Genomic DNA, 19,220 nt, shown 5'->3' on the forward strand with positions numbered 1-19,220 from the left:
TAAAATCATAGCTGAAAGAAAATTCAGTTAAACCAACTGACACCATTGTCCTGGGGATCCAACATGAACGACTGATCTTTGTGAATTAGCAGATAAACAAAGTAAAAGGAAAGAATAAGGCATCCCCAGATGGATCTGATTCATTCATTCTGAAAATTGTGGTTTTATATCAGTGTATGTTAGTTTTACGATGTCTCACTATAACACTCTGCTGTTAGATCTTTGCTAAGAAAGGGGAAGAAACTGCCACTTGGCAGAACAAGTTATAAAACATGGATTAATGACATGCAGATTAGCTAAAACTCCTTGGTACTGGGACTTTCTTTTATTATGTATTTGCACGGCAGAGTGGAACCCTGAGCACTGGTTGATGCCCCATGGCATTTCTGTACTACAAATAATAATGATTTATGATAGTGGCCGGCAACTGGAAATATGTTCTTTCAATTATGAAACATTCCCACCCCTCACCCCTTTAAACATTCCCCTTCCTCCGCTGATTCATGGGATTGTTCAATTTTTGGCAGAGAACCTGTCTGAGCAGGAGAAATAAAAAACAGTGAGAAAATGCCCTACATTTCCTACCATCTGGTTTATAGTCCTTGCCGTGATGCAGAAGGCAGGGGAAGAGAGGAAGACAAAAGAATTAATGTTCAATTCTATAATTTTGAAGAGCAAAAATATCTTCAATTTTTCAAAACATAAATTGTTCAGCGGGGATGGATAAACCAATGTAATAATTAAATATCACCCAAAAGCTCCACCATTACTGAGACAAATATGGTTGTAAACCAGGGAAATTTTCCAGATAACAAAAGTCACTATAACCTGGTGCTTCTTCACTGTTCTAATAATCCTAACATTACCTTAAAAATCAGAAATTTTAGTGTTATTTATTTAGAAGCGAAACCACCAGACCTGAACATTTCCCACTGATCCTGTCTTTATTTTAGAAATCAAACTCTTTTGTGATGTGGCTGGTTTAGTAGAGCTCATATTGATGTGGATGAACTGTTCTTTTTCAAACTTGGATTTTTTTAAATATGCAAAATACTGGCAAATAAAAACACACCTGACTGTTACTGCATTTAGACTGCTTATTTCCATTTCCCCCTGTAGGATCTTTTCACTTATCACTAAATACAAACTTCTTACAGACAACGAAAGAAAAAAAAAAAGACAAAGCATAGCCTTGTGGGAAGGCACGGACAGGGACTCAAGGAAGTGTTTTTCAGTTTCCAGCTCTGGCACAGACTCCCTTAGCGACCCTAGACAAGTTATTAAATCTCTCTGGGCCTCAGCTCCCCATCTGTAAAAGAGAAACGATAATATGTCTTTTTTCTCACCCTTTGTCTGTTTTTCCTATTTAGATTGTAAGCCCTTTGGGGCAGGGACTGTTTCTTACCAGGGGCTTGTACAATGGGACCCTGATTTTGGCTGGCGCTACCACAATACAAATAATAAATAGCATTAACAAGAGTAATGAGACAGATTCAGGTGACACTTGCACTTGCGAATGACTCTACTAGTTTCAGTGGAGTTTCTGGGTTGCAAGTGCAGGGAAGATTTGCCCCCTCAGCGTTGTACACAGGTTTCTTGACACGTAGTATAGTTTATACTATCACAGTCCCTGACGCTTACTTACTGTAACTGAAGCTTCTTCAAGATGTATTGTCCCTATCTACATGTGGGTGCACATGCCCACCATGCGCCTGAGTACAGAAATTCTTCAAACCAGTGTTCATGGACCTGCAGGTAAGTGAGTTGACTGATTGACATAGAACTCAAACAATCTTGAGGCGAAATTTGGGGTGTAAATTAAGGGAGACCTTCCCTTTCTGAAATACTGTATAAAGAGTCCGCCATCCTGGCTCCTACCTCATTGACCCTTCTGGCCAAAGTGATGGCCACTAAGAACACCACCTTCATGGACAGGTGGGTCATGGCATATGTTGCCATAGGTTCAAAGGGTGGACCTGAGAGTGTTGACAGGACAAGGTTAAGGTCCCATTGAGGCATAGATTTAATGACCAATGGGAAGGTACTGATCAAGCTCTTCATAAATTTCACAGTAGCCAGGTATGTAAACATAGAATATCCCTCCACGGGAGGGAGGAAGGCACTAACTGCTGCTAGGTGTACCCACAGCAAACTAAGGGCCAGACCTGAAGTCTTTAAGGAGAGAAACTAGTCTAGGATAAGCCAGAATGCCCACCTATGAAGGGAATGTTGGTGGTGTTGTGCCGAGGCTGAAAAGTGCCACCGTTTAGCCTGGTAGCAGGCTCTAGTAGAATCCTTTCTACTTTGGATAAGTATTTCCTGAGCAGGAGTGCAGTATGAGTATTCTATTTCAGATGCCCATCCAAACACCAGGCCTGAGGTGGAGTGAACCTGGGTTGGGTTGCTTGATTTTCCCTCTGTCCTGGGTTAAGAGATCCTGAAATGGGCGGCTTCTGATAAACGGCATGCGGTCATCGTCTTGAAGCCCATGAGAGCTCCCCTTACATTCATGAGGAGCCCTGGAGGAGAACTCTTTGGGTTTCTGCGGTAAAGGCTCCGTTCCAAGGCTTGTGCCTGGGGGGGCTCTGCTGGTTGGTTAAGCCTCCTCCATCGGGAACTTTTTTAGTCAGTGCTCTTGGATCTCTCTAGTTCTGGGTGGGAAGGATCAATAGCTACTGCACTTTGCAGAGATGTGCACCTCACCCAGGCAGAACAGGGACCTTTGATGCTTGTCACTGACAGAGAAGGAGCAAGAGCAGGAGATGCAATTTTTGAATCCCAAGACTCTGGGTGTCGTCTTGGGACTGGGGAAGATTTCTGGAGAATGGGGGCGGAGGAGAGAAACTATCCTATATTAACTGTATATTAACTATAACTACCAAGTTAAGATATAAAAACGATTTACAGCAAATCTCCATTACAGGTTATGCATGGAGTGAAGGAGGACATGATTCTGACTCAGGCCATCCAGTGGTAAGAAGGACCCGGAAAGGTGTTGACCCACACTGCCTCTTATACCCTCAGTCGGGAGCATGAGGGACACTACTGCACATAATCAAGGGACACTGCTTTGAAGAATTTCTGGACTCAGGTGTGTGGCATGCACGCATACTCATGTGTGGAAAACACATAGCAGGACCCGCACTTGAAGAAGAACCAACAGACTTCATCCTCCTATAATAGAAGCTTTGAGGCAGAGCAAGGACATTAGCCCCTCAGGAAACCATACCTTAAACCAAGTTATTTGAGGCTGTGGTCGTCCTGTTATTTTACAGGAGAATTTGCCTGTCTGGCCTTCACGCACAATGACTCTGTTGGGTTTTGTAGCAAACTTTGGTGGACTTTCTCCCCAGATGCTTGGCCTGTTCTCCACTGACGGAACAGAAAATCTCCCCCTGGAAAGGCAATGAATACCTTAGTTTAGCAGAGGAATTGTAACCTTTTCTTGTGGGTAGGCACACTTCAGAAAGCATATTAGAACAGTGGTCTGCCAACTTGAAATAGTGTAAGTGGTAACCAACACTGAGTTACAAAGGTACCAGCATAAGACAACAATTTTTGGCCAGTGGGACAAAATGTTCAGAAATCAGAAGTAAGCTGGCAACGTGTGGCCAACGTAAGGAACAAAATGCTGACATGTGATAAGGAGACACCCATCACAGGCCCACATGTTGGAGACCACTGCTCTCAATTTCTCATGCTACTGGACACTGTTCTTCTGTGTGCCCTCATCCAACAAACACACAACAAGAACTATCACACCTTTTTTGACAATTCTGGTTGCTTATAACCAGAGCTGGGCAAACTAGTCACAATTAACAAAATATACATTTAAATCAGTCCTTTTTTCCAATCTGTGAATTGTCTGCCAACAGCTATAGATTTACCCATATTTGTTAGCTGTTCAGAATTATTCTCCAATTATTTCACCTATCAGTGAGTGTGATAATCACATAATCACTTGTGATTATGAATGACATTCACTTTTCACCACTTTTCTAACGTGTATACCTAAAATTTACTATTTTAGTAAACATTTATGCCAGGAAATTCATTCACTAGAATGTTCACAAAGTGAACATGAAAATGGCACAAACGAAACAAAACAAATTAGTTTAGAAGATCTAATTAATGATAATGAATAACTTTTAGCAGGATTGGCCCAGCTTTGATTATAAAGATGACATAGCTGTGGAACAACATGCTTTGCTAAGAAAGTGACACTTCAACACTGAGAGAGAACAGTCAGTCACAGTCACATAACCTAGAAATACAAAACAGTATTGTAAGCAAGACAAAATAAGTGCAATTTATGCCTGTTAATGTCAAAAGGAGCTATCTGAATACAGCCACGGTATAATCAAGCCACACAATAGCAGAAGATAGTAGATGGTGATTATTTTTAGCCTGGAATTTCTGGCAAACCAAACCACTTTTGGGGCATTGATTTTCCACACAGCATCTTACCCACATGCAAATAAGAAGTATCAATACCTCCCTTTTTCTATAAGGTATCAGAACACTAATACAGACCTCACAGCCTCAGTTCAAGGAGCTGCCAAGATATGATGGTGGCCATATGGGCTACTTGAGAATTCTGAGTAAGACAAGACCATGATGGAGAGGATTTAAACAGAGAAAAGGAATACTGAAAATTTTTGGGCAAGAGTGGTGCCTTACCTAAAGAGGAAGGCTAGTGCTTTGTAAAAAGGGTCACTCATAGTTCAGTCCCAAAATTTAGAGGGAATGCACGTGCGCGCGCGCATGCGTGTATATGTATACATACATGTATAAACACTGATACATCAAAAGAGAATATTAATTACCACTAGACTACTAGACATATATACACTCCCTTCCTAGATTTTACAAAACCAAATACAAATAGCTATGTTTTTAATATTTTCTTTTTTTACATAACTCAAGAGTATTTTGGATTTAAATCTTTCCAAATTCTGAAAGCTCTAAACAGGAGTAAAACACAGAAGCAAAGAAAACAGGAGGATGAACCTTTTAATAACTCTATTAAAATCCACTGGATTAGGCGAGCCCTTTAGAAAGACAGAGCTAAATGGCCATATGACTATCCTTCCTTAGTAGGACTATTTAGCACGTGCATATTCCCCTAGCGTGTTTGCAATACAAATAACAGCACAAAAGAACCTAAAATATGGTTACCTACCTTTTTGTAACTGTTGTTCTTCGAGATGTGTTGCTCATGTCCATTCCATTCTAGGTGTGCACATGCCCAAGTGTGTGGTCATGGGAAATTTTTGCCTTAGCAGTATCTGTAGGGCCAGCTGTGGCAACTCCTTGAGTGCCATGCTCATGCATCAGTATATCAGGCACCGCCAGCTCTACGCCCTCTGAGTTCCTTCTTGCAACTCCGACAGAGGGGCAGGAGGGCAGGTAATCGAATGGACATGAGCAACTCATCTCAAAGAACAACAGTTACGAAAGGGTAGGTAACCATTTTTTCTTCTTTGAGTGCTTGCTCATGTCGATTCCATTCTAGGTGACTCACAAGCAATGTCCATGGAGGTGGACTCAGAGTTCACAGACTTGCAACTTGCTGCACTGCTCTGCCAAAGCCAGCGTCGTCTCGAGCTTGCTGGGTAAGCGCATAATGTGACAATAACGTGTGGACAGATGACTAGGCAGTAGCCCTACAGATCTCTTGGATTGGCACCTGTGCCAGGAGGGCCACTGATGATGTTTGTGTCCCAGCCTAGTGTACAGTCACAACTGCTGATGGAAGCACCTTCGCCAGCTTATAGCAGTATCGGATGCAGGCCATGATCCAGCACAAAATCCTCTGAGCAGACACTGGGGGACCTTTCATTCTGTCTGCCACCGCAATGAACAGCTGCATTGACTTACAGAATGGCTTTGTTCTATGTAAAAGGCCAGCGTCCTCCTGACGTCCAGAGTGTGTAGCTTCGCTCTGGATCTGATGCATGAGGCTCTGGAAAGAAGATGGGTAAGTATATGTCCTGGCCAGTATGAAACTGGAAAACAACCTTGGGCAGAAATGCTAGGTGCAGGCGCAACTGGACCGTATCCTTGTAGAAGACTGTATAGTGTGGTTCTGAAGTAAGCGCCCTGATCTCAGACACCCTGTGGGCCAACATTATCATGACCAGGAATGAAACCTTCCAGGAGAGAAGCAGGAGAGAGCAGGAAGCCAGAGGCTCAAAGGGAGGCCCCATGAGCCTCGACAACATGAGATTCAGGTCCCAGGGAGGGATGGGATCCTGGATGTGCAGGTAGAGACACTCCAGACCTTTCAAAATGTACCATCATATTGTGAGCAAAGATCAACTTGCCTTGGAATGGAGGATGGAAAGCTGAGATAGCAGCTAAGTGACAGGGACAAACCTTGGGAGTTCGAGGTGCAGCAGATAATCCAGGATCTCCTGCAGCGGGGCCTGCTCGGCCTGGATATGCCATTCCGAGACTCAGCACCATTTGGCCAGGAAAGTCGCTCTGGTTGAGTGTTTCCTGCTACGCAGCGAGACCTACTGAACACAGTCCGAGCATGCCTGTTTGTCCATGCTTAGCTATATAGTAGCCAAGCCATCAAGTGCCAAAGGCTGCCGTGGTTCTGGGACAGCAGATCCAGTCAGAGGTAGCTGCAGCGAAGCAGCTCCTGAAAGGCTCAGCAATGTGCCAAACCAGTGCTGGCGAGGCCATGTGGGGACTATTAGGATAATTCTTGCTCTGTCTTGCTTGATCTTCACAAGGACCCTGTGAATCAGTGGCACCGGCGGGAAGGCATACATCAGAGCCCGCAACCACAGAATGAGAAAGGCATCTGATAGGGAGCCCCTGTCCAACCCCCAGATCAAACAGACATTTTGACATTTTCTGTTCTGCCTGGACGCAAACGGTCCCCCACCTCTGGAAGATTATGCTGACCACCTCCAGATGGAGCGACCACTTGTGGCAAGACGAGAAAGTCTCGCTAAGGTGATCCGCCAGGACATTCCTGGTTCCAGGCAGGTGTGCGGCGATCAGATGAATGGCACGTTGCACACAAAAATCCCAAAGGCTTCTTGATGAAGGGCCGAAGACCTGATACTGCCCTGCCTGTTGATGTAATACATCGCAGTGGTATTTTCCGTCAGGATCTGCACCACCTTGCCCTTCGGGTGGGGCAAGAAAGCCTGGCAGGCCAGAAGAACCACTCTGAGCTCCCTGATGTTGATGTGGAGGGCCAGATTGTCCCACAACCAGAGGCCATGGATGCTTAGCTCGCCCACATGGGCTCCCCAGCTTAGGTCCAAAGCATTGGAGACCAGGGTCAGCGACAGGGACAGGGTCACAAAGGGAACTCCCTCCAACACCAGCCTTGGGTCCAACCACCAATCCAGGGGATGACCTGTTGTGATCCAGCACACTGACTACCCACTCTAGGTTGTGCCTGTTGCGGATATAGATTGATGCCAGCCACACTTGCAGAAGCTGGAGATGGAGCCGAGCATGGCTGACCACGTATGTACACACGGCCATGTGGCCCAACAACTGCAGGCAGATGTGAGCCGTGGTGAGCGGGTGGTTCTTTACATGGGAGATCAGGTCCAACATGGCCTTAAAAAGAGCTTCTGGAAGGAAGGCTCTGGCTCATGTGGAGTCCAGAACTACCCCAGTGAACTCTACTAACTGGACCAGTGTTAAGGTAGATTTTTTTCTCGTTTAACAACAGGCCCAGATTGCTGAAGGTAGAACACACCAGATGGAGGCTCCTCTGCATTTGCTCCCGAGACCTGCCCTTGATGAGCCAGTCGTTGAGATATGGGAAGACCTGGATCCGTCGATGTCTCAGGTAAGCAGCCACTGGCGCCATACATTTTGTGAACACCCTCGGGGCCAATGAGAGGCCAGAGAGCAGCGCCATGAATTGAAAATGGTGTCTGCCCACTATGAAACAGAGGAAATGTCTGTGACCTTGGAATATGGAAATAAGCATCCTTCAAGTCGAGGGCGGTATACCAGTCCCCTGGATCCAGGGAGAAGATGGAGGCCAGGGAGACCGTGTGAAACGTCAACTTTCTGAGAGACTTGTTGAGGTGACGCCATAATGAGTCTGAGGCCCGTTTTTGTTTTCGCGATTAGGAAGTAGCGGGAATAAAACCCTTTTCCTTTCATATCCCAAGGGACCTCCACCACCACCTTCTGGTGCAGGAGGTTCTTGACCTCTTGGATGAGGACTTGCTTGTGAAAAGGGTCCCTGAACAGGGATGGGGAAGAGGAGGGAGGGTTGGCTGAAAATTGCAGGGTATAGCCCCAAGATACTATATCCCATACCCAGCAGTCCGAGGTGACCCGCGACCAGGCCAAATGGTAGGCACAAAGATGGTAGAAGAAAGAACAAGGTGGATCCGGGGAATTGACTGGGGCATCACTCTTGATCGCACCTTAAAAATGAGCACTTCTCGCCCCCCGGATGCTTCACCGGGCCGGGCAGGTGAGTGGGAGGAAGAAGGGTGGCGATGACTAAACCTCATGTCTCTATCCCTTCTCCTCGCAGACCCCGATGAGGCTGCCAAGGCCTTGGCAGCGGGGGCAGTTGGAGCTGCTTCTGTGCAGACTGCGGCATATGCATGCCCAGCGAGCGAAGGGTGGCCTGAGTGTCCTTCAATCTATGCAGCCTCGCATCAGTCTGCTCCGAAAAGAGTCCATTCCCTTTGAATGGGAGGTCCTGCATAGAGATCTGCATCTCTTGGGACAGGGTGGCAGTCTGAAGCCAGGAGCTGCGCCTCATGACCACCGCCGATGTGCCCACCTTTAGCTGCCAAATCCGCCATGTCCCACGCCATCTGGAGAGAGCACCTAGCTGCCGTGATGCCCTCCTCCACCAGGGTGCTGAATTCCTAGGCCAAACTCTGAGGGAGGGACTCGTTTAATTTACAGAGGGAGTCCGATAAGTTAAAACTGTACCCGCCCAAGAGGGCCTGATAGTTTGCCACCCGGAATTGCGGGCTGGCTCCTTGAATAAATTTTTCTCCCCAAAAGGTCCAGTCTTTTGGCCTCTTTATTCTTGGGAGTTGAACTGGTGTGTCCCTGCTTGGCCTTTTCATTGGCCGCAAAGACAACCAGTGAGCCCGGAGATGAACCCTTTGGCTGGGATGAAGTACTACTTTTCAGCCCTTTTGGAGGTGGGAGGGATGGACGATGGGGTTCGCCAGAGGGCCTTGGCAATTTTCAGGACCTCATCATGCACTGGTAGTGCAACACATGCCGGGACAGAGGCTGAGAAGACATCGAACAAGGTGTCCACCTGCTTGGCCATCTCCTTCACCTCTAGGCCCAAGTTCTTGGCCACCCATCGAAGCAGGACCTGATGTTCTTTAAAACTGTCCGGGAGGCTGGCCGTCGAGGGTCCTGCAACCACCTCATCCGGGGATGAGGTCGACAACTGTACCGCTAGGGGAAGCTCTGGGGTTTCATCCCCCATGAGAAAGGGTTTTTTTGGGGTGGATGCTGTCTCCTTTACCCAGACCTCTGAGCGTGTCTCATGTACCGAACCCGGTGCCGCTGGTGCAAGGAAAGGCGCTCTGACTAGCCACCATGGGCGGTAAGAAGGAACTGAGAAGGCACAGGGCTGGCAGCGCCTGATATACCGACACATGAGTGCGGCACTCAAGGGGGCGCCACAGACAGTCCTACAGATACCACTAAGGCAAAAATCTCTGATGACTGCGCACGTGAGTGCGTGCACACCTAGAATGGAATTGACATGAGCAAGCACTCAAAGAACAACTAGTCACTTTCACTTGCTTGACTAGTCTATTTTCATCGCTGTAATCGGAGCGAAATCCAAAAAGTAAATAAATAGGATTCATAGTGAAAAGGAAAATTAAAATACTCAATGCTAATAAGCTGTGTTCTTATGTCTGGGTATATTAGTCCATTATTGCTAGTGGTAGCAGTAATATGGGGCAAATCTTGTTCCAACACACAGTTGTACTGGGGCAGGGGAGGAGAGAATCACTTTAAATATGGAAGAACACTCTTTTACACTAGATTTCCCTTCTAAAATCTCAGTTTTTATCAATATCTGCCATGGCTTTAAGGGTAAATAGGCAGGTAACGCAGGTAGGAGTTTAGAATGCTAATGAGAAGGGATGGCAGGGTGGGGTGGCATTGCATTAAGGACACCAGCAGTGACAATAGGGTTGCCAAGCGTCCCCACACTCTGAAACCCCACCCGCATCCCAACCCCCTGCCCCAGCCCAGAGTCCCCTCCTGCACCCCAAACTCCTCATCCTCGGCCCTACTCCAAGCCTGAACCCCCAGCTGGAGTCCTCACTTCCCCCACACCCCAGCCCCCTGCCCCAGACCGGAGCCCTCTCCCACACCCTGTACCCCTCATTTATGGCCCCAGCTGGAGCCCGCACCCCATCCCAGAGCCTATACTCCCTGTACCCCTACCCACTGCCCCAGCCCAGAGCCATCTTCTGCACCCCAAACCCCTCATCCCTGGCCCCACCCCAGAGCCTGCACCCCGCTCCCGTACCCCAATCCTCTGCCCAAGCCTGGTGAAAGTGAGTGAGGGTGGGGGAGAGCGAGTGACAAAGGGAGGGGGGATGGAGCAAAGGGGGGCGGGGCCTTGGAGAAGGGGCAGAGCAGGGGTGGGGCCTTGGAGCAGGGGCTGGGTAGGGGTGTTTGGTTTTGTGCGATTAGAAAGTTGGCAACCCTATTTAAAAGCACGCACACCTAATCCTCAAGGTATCAAAACTAACTCGTATGTCGTAAGGAGAAGCTTACCTCTGTCACCAAAATCCTTCCACCGCCTCCTTGAGAAAAGTGCTTGTCAACCAGGTTCTTTGGTTGTGGCCATGGATAATATTACAGAACCACCATTTGGGCCATTAAACTACTTAATCTCAATGATACCAACTCAAGACAGTTTCATGAGTGCAAACTGCAAAAGGGCTAATGAGACGTATCATTCCAGCCCTCCTAAAATAAATGGGAAAGAGTTCACATCCATGGTGAACCCAGAGTAAGCTGTCCTTGTCTACACATTGATTCCTATAGGTATATTCTCCCAACTGGCATGGGACAGGATTAGCTGAAGCAGGTTACTGCCATCCCTTCTCAACAGACAAACATCAATCGTCTGCATATATTATTCTCACGGATTTACAGACAGAACAGCTCTCACTGAAGCACACTGATTTGGGCTTATTCTGGTTACTTGTTTACATGCATTACGTGGGGACTCATCGCCACAGAATCTGAGCATTTCACAATCATTAATGAGGTCAGCCTTCCAGCACCTTTGGGAATTAGACTAGTAATGTTGCCCCCATTTTACAAATAGGAAAACTATGGCACTGCAGTGTTTTCCACAAGACCACACAGGAATAGAATCCAGCTCTTCCAGCTCTCAGTCTTGTGCCTTAACAAGACCACCCCTTCCTCCATTATTCAAGCCTCTGATGCTGGAAGAGAATGCTGCCAAGGTCACTATATGCTTTTTTAATCTGGTCAAGCTTTATTAGGGGCTAAGCAGAAATCAAACTCGTTTTAATTGGCCCTCAGAATAAAACTGAGCACTAATGTTAGACGGCAAAGTCACTTAAGGAAAAAAAATTCTCCAGTCTCTCCACAACCTTCACCACCAGACCTTGTGTTTTAAAGAACTCCATGAAGCCTAGAATTCTTACCCAAGGGTTTTGGCACTGGACAGCAGGCTGTATTTCTTCAAGGAGTTTCCTGTATGTTATAGAAAGACAACAAATTAGATGACTTATCGTGGTTATTAGGTACTACAGATACCAAAATCTGTGTAAATCCTGTATTTCTTTCTCCTGCTGTCAAACAAGGATCATGAAAATTAGAGGTGGAAGATACCTACAGTACAAGTTATTTTACCTGTACTCTAACCAATGCAGGAGTATGCCCTTCAGTATAGGACTGTGTTTGGTTCAGACCTGTGTTAAATACTTAACTATTAACTAGATTTGGGTTCCAGACAGAACTCCAATCTAACCATCCCTGAATTTTAGGAATTTACAAATCCACTATCCACACTTTGTGACTCAGGTCACAAAGACCCCTGTCTACATATAACTAATATTGACTAATGATTAGAGAACATGACTTTCACCCACACTGTATTCCAGTGGAGAAGGCATAAAACTACATGTCCAACATTCAAAAACCTGGATTCTGTTCTCAGCTCTGACACTGGCTTACTGTGTAATTTTGGGAAAATTACTTAAGAAGCCAATTTTCAAAATTTAGGATTTAACAGCTAAATTCTTGGCTCAGTTTCCCCATCCATAAATTAGGGATAATTTCTTATTCACCATTTGAGACCACCGGATGAAACACTCTATTATAAAGTCCAAGTATTATTATTAATCATTTTTCAGAGTGGCAGGATTAGAGAGTCCCATGAACAGGCTATTCTTTTATTCATGTATTTGTCCGTGTCACCTTTTCTTTTTGGTGTGCTTCTTTTCAAGGTAATATAACCCACCCTACAGTACTGACAAAATATACACAGTGCACAAAATGCACTGATTACTTAGCACCATCTACTGGACAGACTAACAAAATAAACATTACTAACTTTTTAACACACAAAAATTGCAAGGGAAACAGGGCAGATCAAGGGTGACAGTGAGAAATAAACAACTATGGCAGCTGTCAACAATGGAAGCTTCTTGAGATTTATAAGTATCTGCCATAGATCTCATTTAAAACGAGTATACCAGATGGAGTGGTACCAGTCAAAACCTCTGTGTAGGAAAGCTACATAATGATTTAGTAATGTTTCTTTCAGACAACAACCAGTCCCATATGCTTATCTGGAAAGAAATAGTTCTGTATTTTACATCAGTGGCGCATGGAGGATTATTAGAACAGAGACTTCTGTATGACACTAATGACCTTAATCTTTGGGTGCTTTACTGCAATGAATTTAAAACAATAAATGAATTCAGGACTGAACAGCCAATGTCAGAAAACTGATTTCAAACTCTGCCCCTGTGCAACCTGTTGATTCCAACAAGTTTGCACTCTGAGGATTTCCATGAGAGGTCTTTGACCATGAATAGACAAACATTTTTTTTCTCTTTAGGATAGGATGAAGTTGGGTAAAATGTGCCCTGGGAATTCAACAGGAAGCCAGCAATCTGAAGGGCTTTGCTATTCACTAGAAACTTGAAATGAGGCACATCGGCCAGCTTGCAAACAGAGAGTAGCACTGATGTCAATTTCTAACACTTTTCTCTGGCTCTATGTTACTGGGAGTTTTAAATTTAACAGTGTAAGGCTTTGACTACACTGCCAATGGAAGGACAAAACTTTTGTTGTTCACAGGTGCTTAAAAAAGCCCTCCCCCCCTCCGAAAGACAAAAGTTTTGCCATGGCAAGTGGCAGTGTAAATCGCTCATTGTGGGCAGAGGTGCTCTCCTGTTGACAACGTGAACCCTGCTTATAGGGGGTGGAAGTATTTTGTTGGCAAAAGTGCCAACAAAGAGCGTTCACACTGCCCAACTTTTAGAGAAAAGTGTAGACAAAGCCTTAGATTATCTAATATGCAGATGTGCCTTTCCAAATTCCCATTTTGATCTTAGCTGCTTCCCATGTGACACAGACATCAAACTGAACCATATATTGAGCATAGCTGGTAGATCCTCAAAAAATGCAGCCTTTCACTTGTGATGTTATTGTGTTATAAAAGCACCAGTAACTGGTGCTATCACTGTAGCAGACAGTCAGTTGCTATTTCCCTCAGAAATCTGTGGTTTCCATAGTTATGGGCCTAATCCTGAGAGGTGGCTTCCATGGAAGTTAAAGATGCCTTAGCAGCCCTCAAGATCAGGCCCTTTGTTACCCAGCCATTTTAAGGCATATGAAGCTAAAATGACACCTACCAGTCCAAAGACCCTTGTTTTTGCCCCTCAAAGAAATTAAATTGTGAAAGCATTTCAGGAAAGACAGTGTGGTCTAGTGTTTAGGGCACTGGATGGGGACTCAGGAGACATGGTTTCTGTTCCCAGCAGTGCCTCTGATGTCTGACCTTGGGATAGATCACTTCACTTTTATGTGCCTTTTTCCCCAGCCACCTTTTGTCTGTCTTGTCCATTTATATTGTAAACTCCTTTGGGCGGGAATGGTCTCTCACTATGTGTTTGTACAGTGCCTAGCACAATGGGGCCCCACTACTGATTGGCACTTTTAGGCACTACTGTTATACAAATAAATAATAATACAGAGAGATGTCAGCAGAGTTTTTGTGATTTTATGTATTCCCCGCCCTGCCAAGCTGAACTAAAAACAAGTGAACAACTTTACAAGCTCAAATTTTTTTCAGCAGAACATGGCTATATTCACTGATGATTTCTGCAGGTAACCGCATTGACTCCAGTGGAATTGCACCTCCTTTCATCCATGATAAATTTGGCCCTTACACATTAGAGTGGAGTGTTAGGGGGCTTATTCCTTCACCCACTCACTTCCCTGGTCCTTCTCGCATGAACAGAGAGCAACAATACCCGAAGTCCAAAGGTGCAAATAATTCAATGTTTATTGGGGTGAACTTCCAGCAAGCATGATTCCAGTTTCCTTCCTTAGTGTCCCCCTTCCCAGCTCTGACACCACAGAGACTTACACCTGTGTCCCTGTTCCCTTCCCCCCTTAGCAAAAATTATTCCAATTCCCCACCCCATTCCCTGTTCCCATTTCCCCCCTTAGCGAAACACGATTCCAATTCCCCACCCCCACCCCCATTCCCTGTTCCCATTTCCCACCCCCACCCCACCCACACACTTCCTGATTGACTGCAGACTATATAGTAAAACTTGAGTTCTGCTTAGCTATACCTTAACCAATCATTTTATTGAAATTTAATTAAGCAATCCTAACATATTGTAACATGATTATTTAACCAATTATATCCCACCACCTTAATTAGTTTACACCCAGCAAAATTAATTATACAGCAGACAGAAACAAACACAGAACTAGATAGAGACCATGCAAACAAACAATAGCAAAGTGGGAACTATAATGACAAAACAATACAGAAGTGAGGATTTTACAACTACATCCGTAAAGACAGGAGGGTTTCTCAGCTGTGTCTATTGGTAAGTGAGTTCTTACCAAACAGAAAACTATCAAACTAAACTTCCTTTTACATCCTCTAGGCTCTTCCTTTTCTCTGGAGGTGATAGATCAGATCACCTTTCTAACAGCTCCAGATTGCCTTATTTCAATGTGACTAGTTTGGAATGTGAGAATGTGACTGGTCGCTTCCCAGCTTATGGCTGCCTCTGCTGCTTAGCCAAAGGCCTTAGCCTAAGAACAGGGCCTCAGACTGTCACAGTAAGAGAAAGGCCCTTACACCAGCAGAAAGTGATTTTGATTCTTTCTTTTATACCTCTATAACTAGTTAAGTGATAAGAATAAACCTAAATTCTTAGAGTATAGGCCTTTACAGACAGGCCTGAATATCTATATCCTAACATGGAGCATTGCTGCTTTTTTATTAAATAACCAACTGGACAGGTATTATAGTCCATTGTGCTCTCTCAAGGCCAGCAGGTGTTTGGTATGCTGCAGAGTGAGAATGTGCAGCCACAGGGAAAAGAGAGGTAAGTAAACACTTCACTTTGCCCAACATCAATCACTCTGGTTAATGTGCTAACACCAATGGCAGCCACCACAGAAAAGATTTCTGTGGTAGATTTCCCTAAAGGGACATTCATAGAATCATAGAATATCAGGGTTGGAAGGGACCTCAGGAGGTCATCTAGTCCAACCCCCTGCTCAAAGCAGGACCAATCCCCAATTAAATCATCCCAGCCAGGGCTTTGTCAAGCCTGACCTTAAAAATTCTAAGGAAGGAGATTCTACCACCTCCCTAGATAATGCATTCCAGTGTTTCACCACCCTCTTGGTGAAAAAGTTTTTCCTAATATCCAGCCTAAACCTCCCCCACTGCAACTTGAGACCATTACTCCTTGTCCTGTCCTCTTCTACCACTAAGAATAGTCTAGAACCATCCTCTCTGGAACCACCTCTCAGGTAGTTGAAAACAGCTATCAAATCCCCTCTCATTCTTCTCTTCTGCAGACTAAACAATCCCAGTTCCCTCAGCCTCTCCTCATAAGTCATGTGTTCCAAATCCCTAATCATTTTTGTTACCCTTCGCTGGACTCTCTCCAATTTATCCACATCCTTCTTGTAGTGTGGGGCCCAAAACTTGACACAGTACTCCAAATGAGGCCTCACCAATGTCGAATAGAGGGAACGATCACGTCCCTTGATCTGCTTGCTATGCCCCTACTTATACATCCCAAAATGCCATTGGCCTTCTTGGCAACAAGGGCACACTGCTGACTCATATCCAGCTTCTCGTCCACTGTCACCCCTAGGTCCTTTTCCGCAGAACTGCTGCCTAGCCATTCGGTCCCTAGTCTGTAGCTGTGCATTGGGTTCTTCCGTCCTAAGTGTAGAACCCTGCACTTATCCTTATTGAACCTCATCAGATTTCTTTTTGCCCAATCCTCCAATTTGTCTAGGTCCCTCTGTATCCTATCCCTGCCCTCCAGCGTATCTACCACTCCTCCTAGTTTAGTATCATCTGCAAATTTGCTGAGAGTGCAATCCACACCATCCTCCAGATCATTTATGAAGATATTGAACAAAAACAGGACCGACCCCTGGGGCACTCCACTTGACACCGGCTGCCAACTAGACATGGAGCCATTGATCACTACCTGTTGAGCCCGACAATCTAGCCAACTTTCTACCCACCTTATAGTGCATTCATCCAGCCTGTACTACTTTAACTTGCTGACAAGAATACTGTGGGAGACAGTGTCAAAAGCTTTGCTAAAGTCAAGAAACAATAGATCCACTGCTTTCCCTTCATCCACGGAACCAGTAATCTCATCATAGAAGGCGATTAGATTAGTCAGGCATGACCTTCCTTTGGTGAATCCATGCTGACTGTTCCTGATCACTTTCCTCTCATGTAAGTGCTTCAGGATTGATTCTTTGAGGACCTGCTCCATGATTTTTCCGGGGACTGAGGTGAGGCTGACTGGCCTGTAGTTCCCAGGATCCTCCTTCTTCCCTTTTTTAAAGATTGGCACTACATTAGCCTTTTTCCAGTCATCCGGGACTTCCCCCGTTCACCACGAGTTTTCAAAGATAATGGCCAATGGCTCTGCAATCACAGCCGCCAATTCCTTTAGCACTCTCGGATGCAACTCGTCCGGCCCCATGGACTTGTGCACGTCCAGCTTTTCTAAATAGTCCCTAACCACCTCTTTCTCCACAGAGGGCTAGCCATCTACTCCCCATGTTGTGATGCCCAGCGCAGCAGTCTGGGAGCTGACCTTGTTAGTGAAGACAGAGGCAAAAAAAGCATTGAGTACATTAGCTTTTTCCACATCCTCTGTCACTAGGTTGCCTCCCTCATTCAGTAAGGGGCCCACACTTTTCTTGGCTTTCTTCTTGTTGCCAACATACCTGAAGAAACCCTTCTTGTTACTCTTGACATCTCTTGCTAGCTGCAGATCCAGGTGCGATTTGGCCCTCCTGATATCATTCCTACATGCCAGAGCAATATTTTTATACTCTTCCCTGGTCATATGTCCAACCTTCCACTTCTTGTAAGCTTCTTTTTTATGTTTAAGATCCGCTAGGATTTCACCATTAAGCCAAGCTGGTCGCCTGCCATATTTACTATTCGTTCGACTCATCGGGATGGTTTGTCCCTGTAACCTCAACAGGGATTCCTTGAAATACAGCCAGCTCTCCTGGACTCCTTTCCCCTTCATGTTAGTCCCCAGGGGATCCTACCCTTCCGTTCCCTGAGGGAGTCGAAGTCTGCTTTCCTGAAGTCCAGGGTCCGTATCCTGCTGCTTACCTTTCTTCCCTGTGTCAGGATCCTGAACTCAACCAACTCATGGTCACTGCCTCCCAGGTTCCTATCCACTTTTGCTTCCCCCACTAATTCTTCCCGGTTTGTGAGCAGCAGGTCAAGAAAAGCTCCCCCCCTAGTTGGCTCCTCTAGCACTTGCACCAGGAAATTGTCCCCTACACTTTCCAAAAACTTCCTGGATTGTCTATGCACCGCTGTAGTGCTCTCCCAGCAGATATCAGGAAAATTAAAGTCACCCATGAGAACCAGGGTGTGCGATCTAGTAGCTTCTGCGAGTTGCCGGAAGAAAGCCTCATCCACCTCATCCCCCTGGTCCGGTGGTCTATAGCAGACTCCCACCACTACATCACTCTTGTTGCTCACACTTCTAACCTTAATCCAGAGACACTCAGGTTTTTCTGCAGTTTCGTACCGGAGCTCTGAGCAGTCATACTGCTCCCTTACATACAGTGCTACTCCCCCACCTTTTCTGCCCTGCCTGTCCTTCCTGAACAGTTTATAACCATCCATGACAGTACTGCAGTCATGTGAGTTATCCCAAGTCTCTGTTATTCCAATCACGTCATAATTCCTTGACATCACCAGGACCTCCAGTTCTCCCTGCTTGTTTCCAAGGCTTTGTGCATTCGTATATAAGCACTTGAGAGAACCTGCTGATCGCCCCTCATTCTCAGTATGAGGCAGGAGCCCTCCCCTCACAGACGTTCCTGCCTGTGCTTCCTCCCGGTATCCCGCTTTCCCACTTACCTCAGGGCTTTGGTCTCCTTCCCCCGGTGAACCTAGTTTAAAATCCTCCTCACTAGGTTAGCCAGCCTGCTTGCAAAGATGCTATCAAACCCCTGCCCATGGAATTACGATGTTCATGAATCTTGCTTATAATTTTATTGGTATCAATTCAACATCTTTACAATGACAAGAGGAAATTTATGGATCTGATCCAACTCCCACTGAAGTCACTGGGAGGCTTTCCAGTGAATCCAATGGACACTTGGATTTTAATACTTATCACTAACTTATTTCATACAGGACACTGACTAAGTGAGTTTTTTCTTGATCTGGATTTCCATTTAAAAGAAAAATTTAAAATACAGGATGCCATCTGTGATAAGCACATGTCAGATTGTCTTGTACATACAATCTCATTAAATGCTACCATACATCACTGTAATAAAGCCATGCAATGGAGTTCAAAGATTCCATTGTTTTAAATTAAAACCTCCCCTTACATTTTCAAAATGTCATACCAGGTTTTAGCAGCAAAACTCCTATTAATTGCACTGGTATTCTTGTGGCTCATTTCCCATTC

The 19,220-nt window shown here is 45.5% G+C and overlaps 1 protein-coding gene across 4 annotated transcripts in view; it reads right to left on the bottom strand.

Annotated features, from left to right (window-relative positions):
* MYLK (myosin light chain kinase) overlaps nt 1-19,220 on the bottom strand; it is a 324,299-nt gene that overhangs the window by 164,524 nt on the left and 140,555 nt on the right. For 3 of the 4 annotated variants that reach the window (XM_073305128.1, XM_073305127.1, XM_073305130.1), the window contains exons 4-5: nt 11,676-11,724; nt 3,230-3,395 (exon numbers count right to left, since the gene is read on the bottom strand). In XM_073305128.1, coding sequence (XP_073161229.1) covers nt 3,230-3,395; nt 11,676-11,724 — 215 coding nt within the window. Of the gene's footprint in view, nt 1-3,229; nt 3,396-11,675; nt 11,725-19,220 lie in introns of those variants that run through there. The other variant, XM_073305131.1, reaches the window with a different exon arrangement.

This window comes from Lepidochelys kempii, chromosome 11 (assembly GCF_965140265.1).
Source record: "Lepidochelys kempii isolate rLepKem1 chromosome 11, rLepKem1.hap2, whole genome shotgun sequence".
Lineage (NCBI taxonomy): Eukaryota > Metazoa > Chordata > Testudines > Cheloniidae > Lepidochelys > Lepidochelys kempii.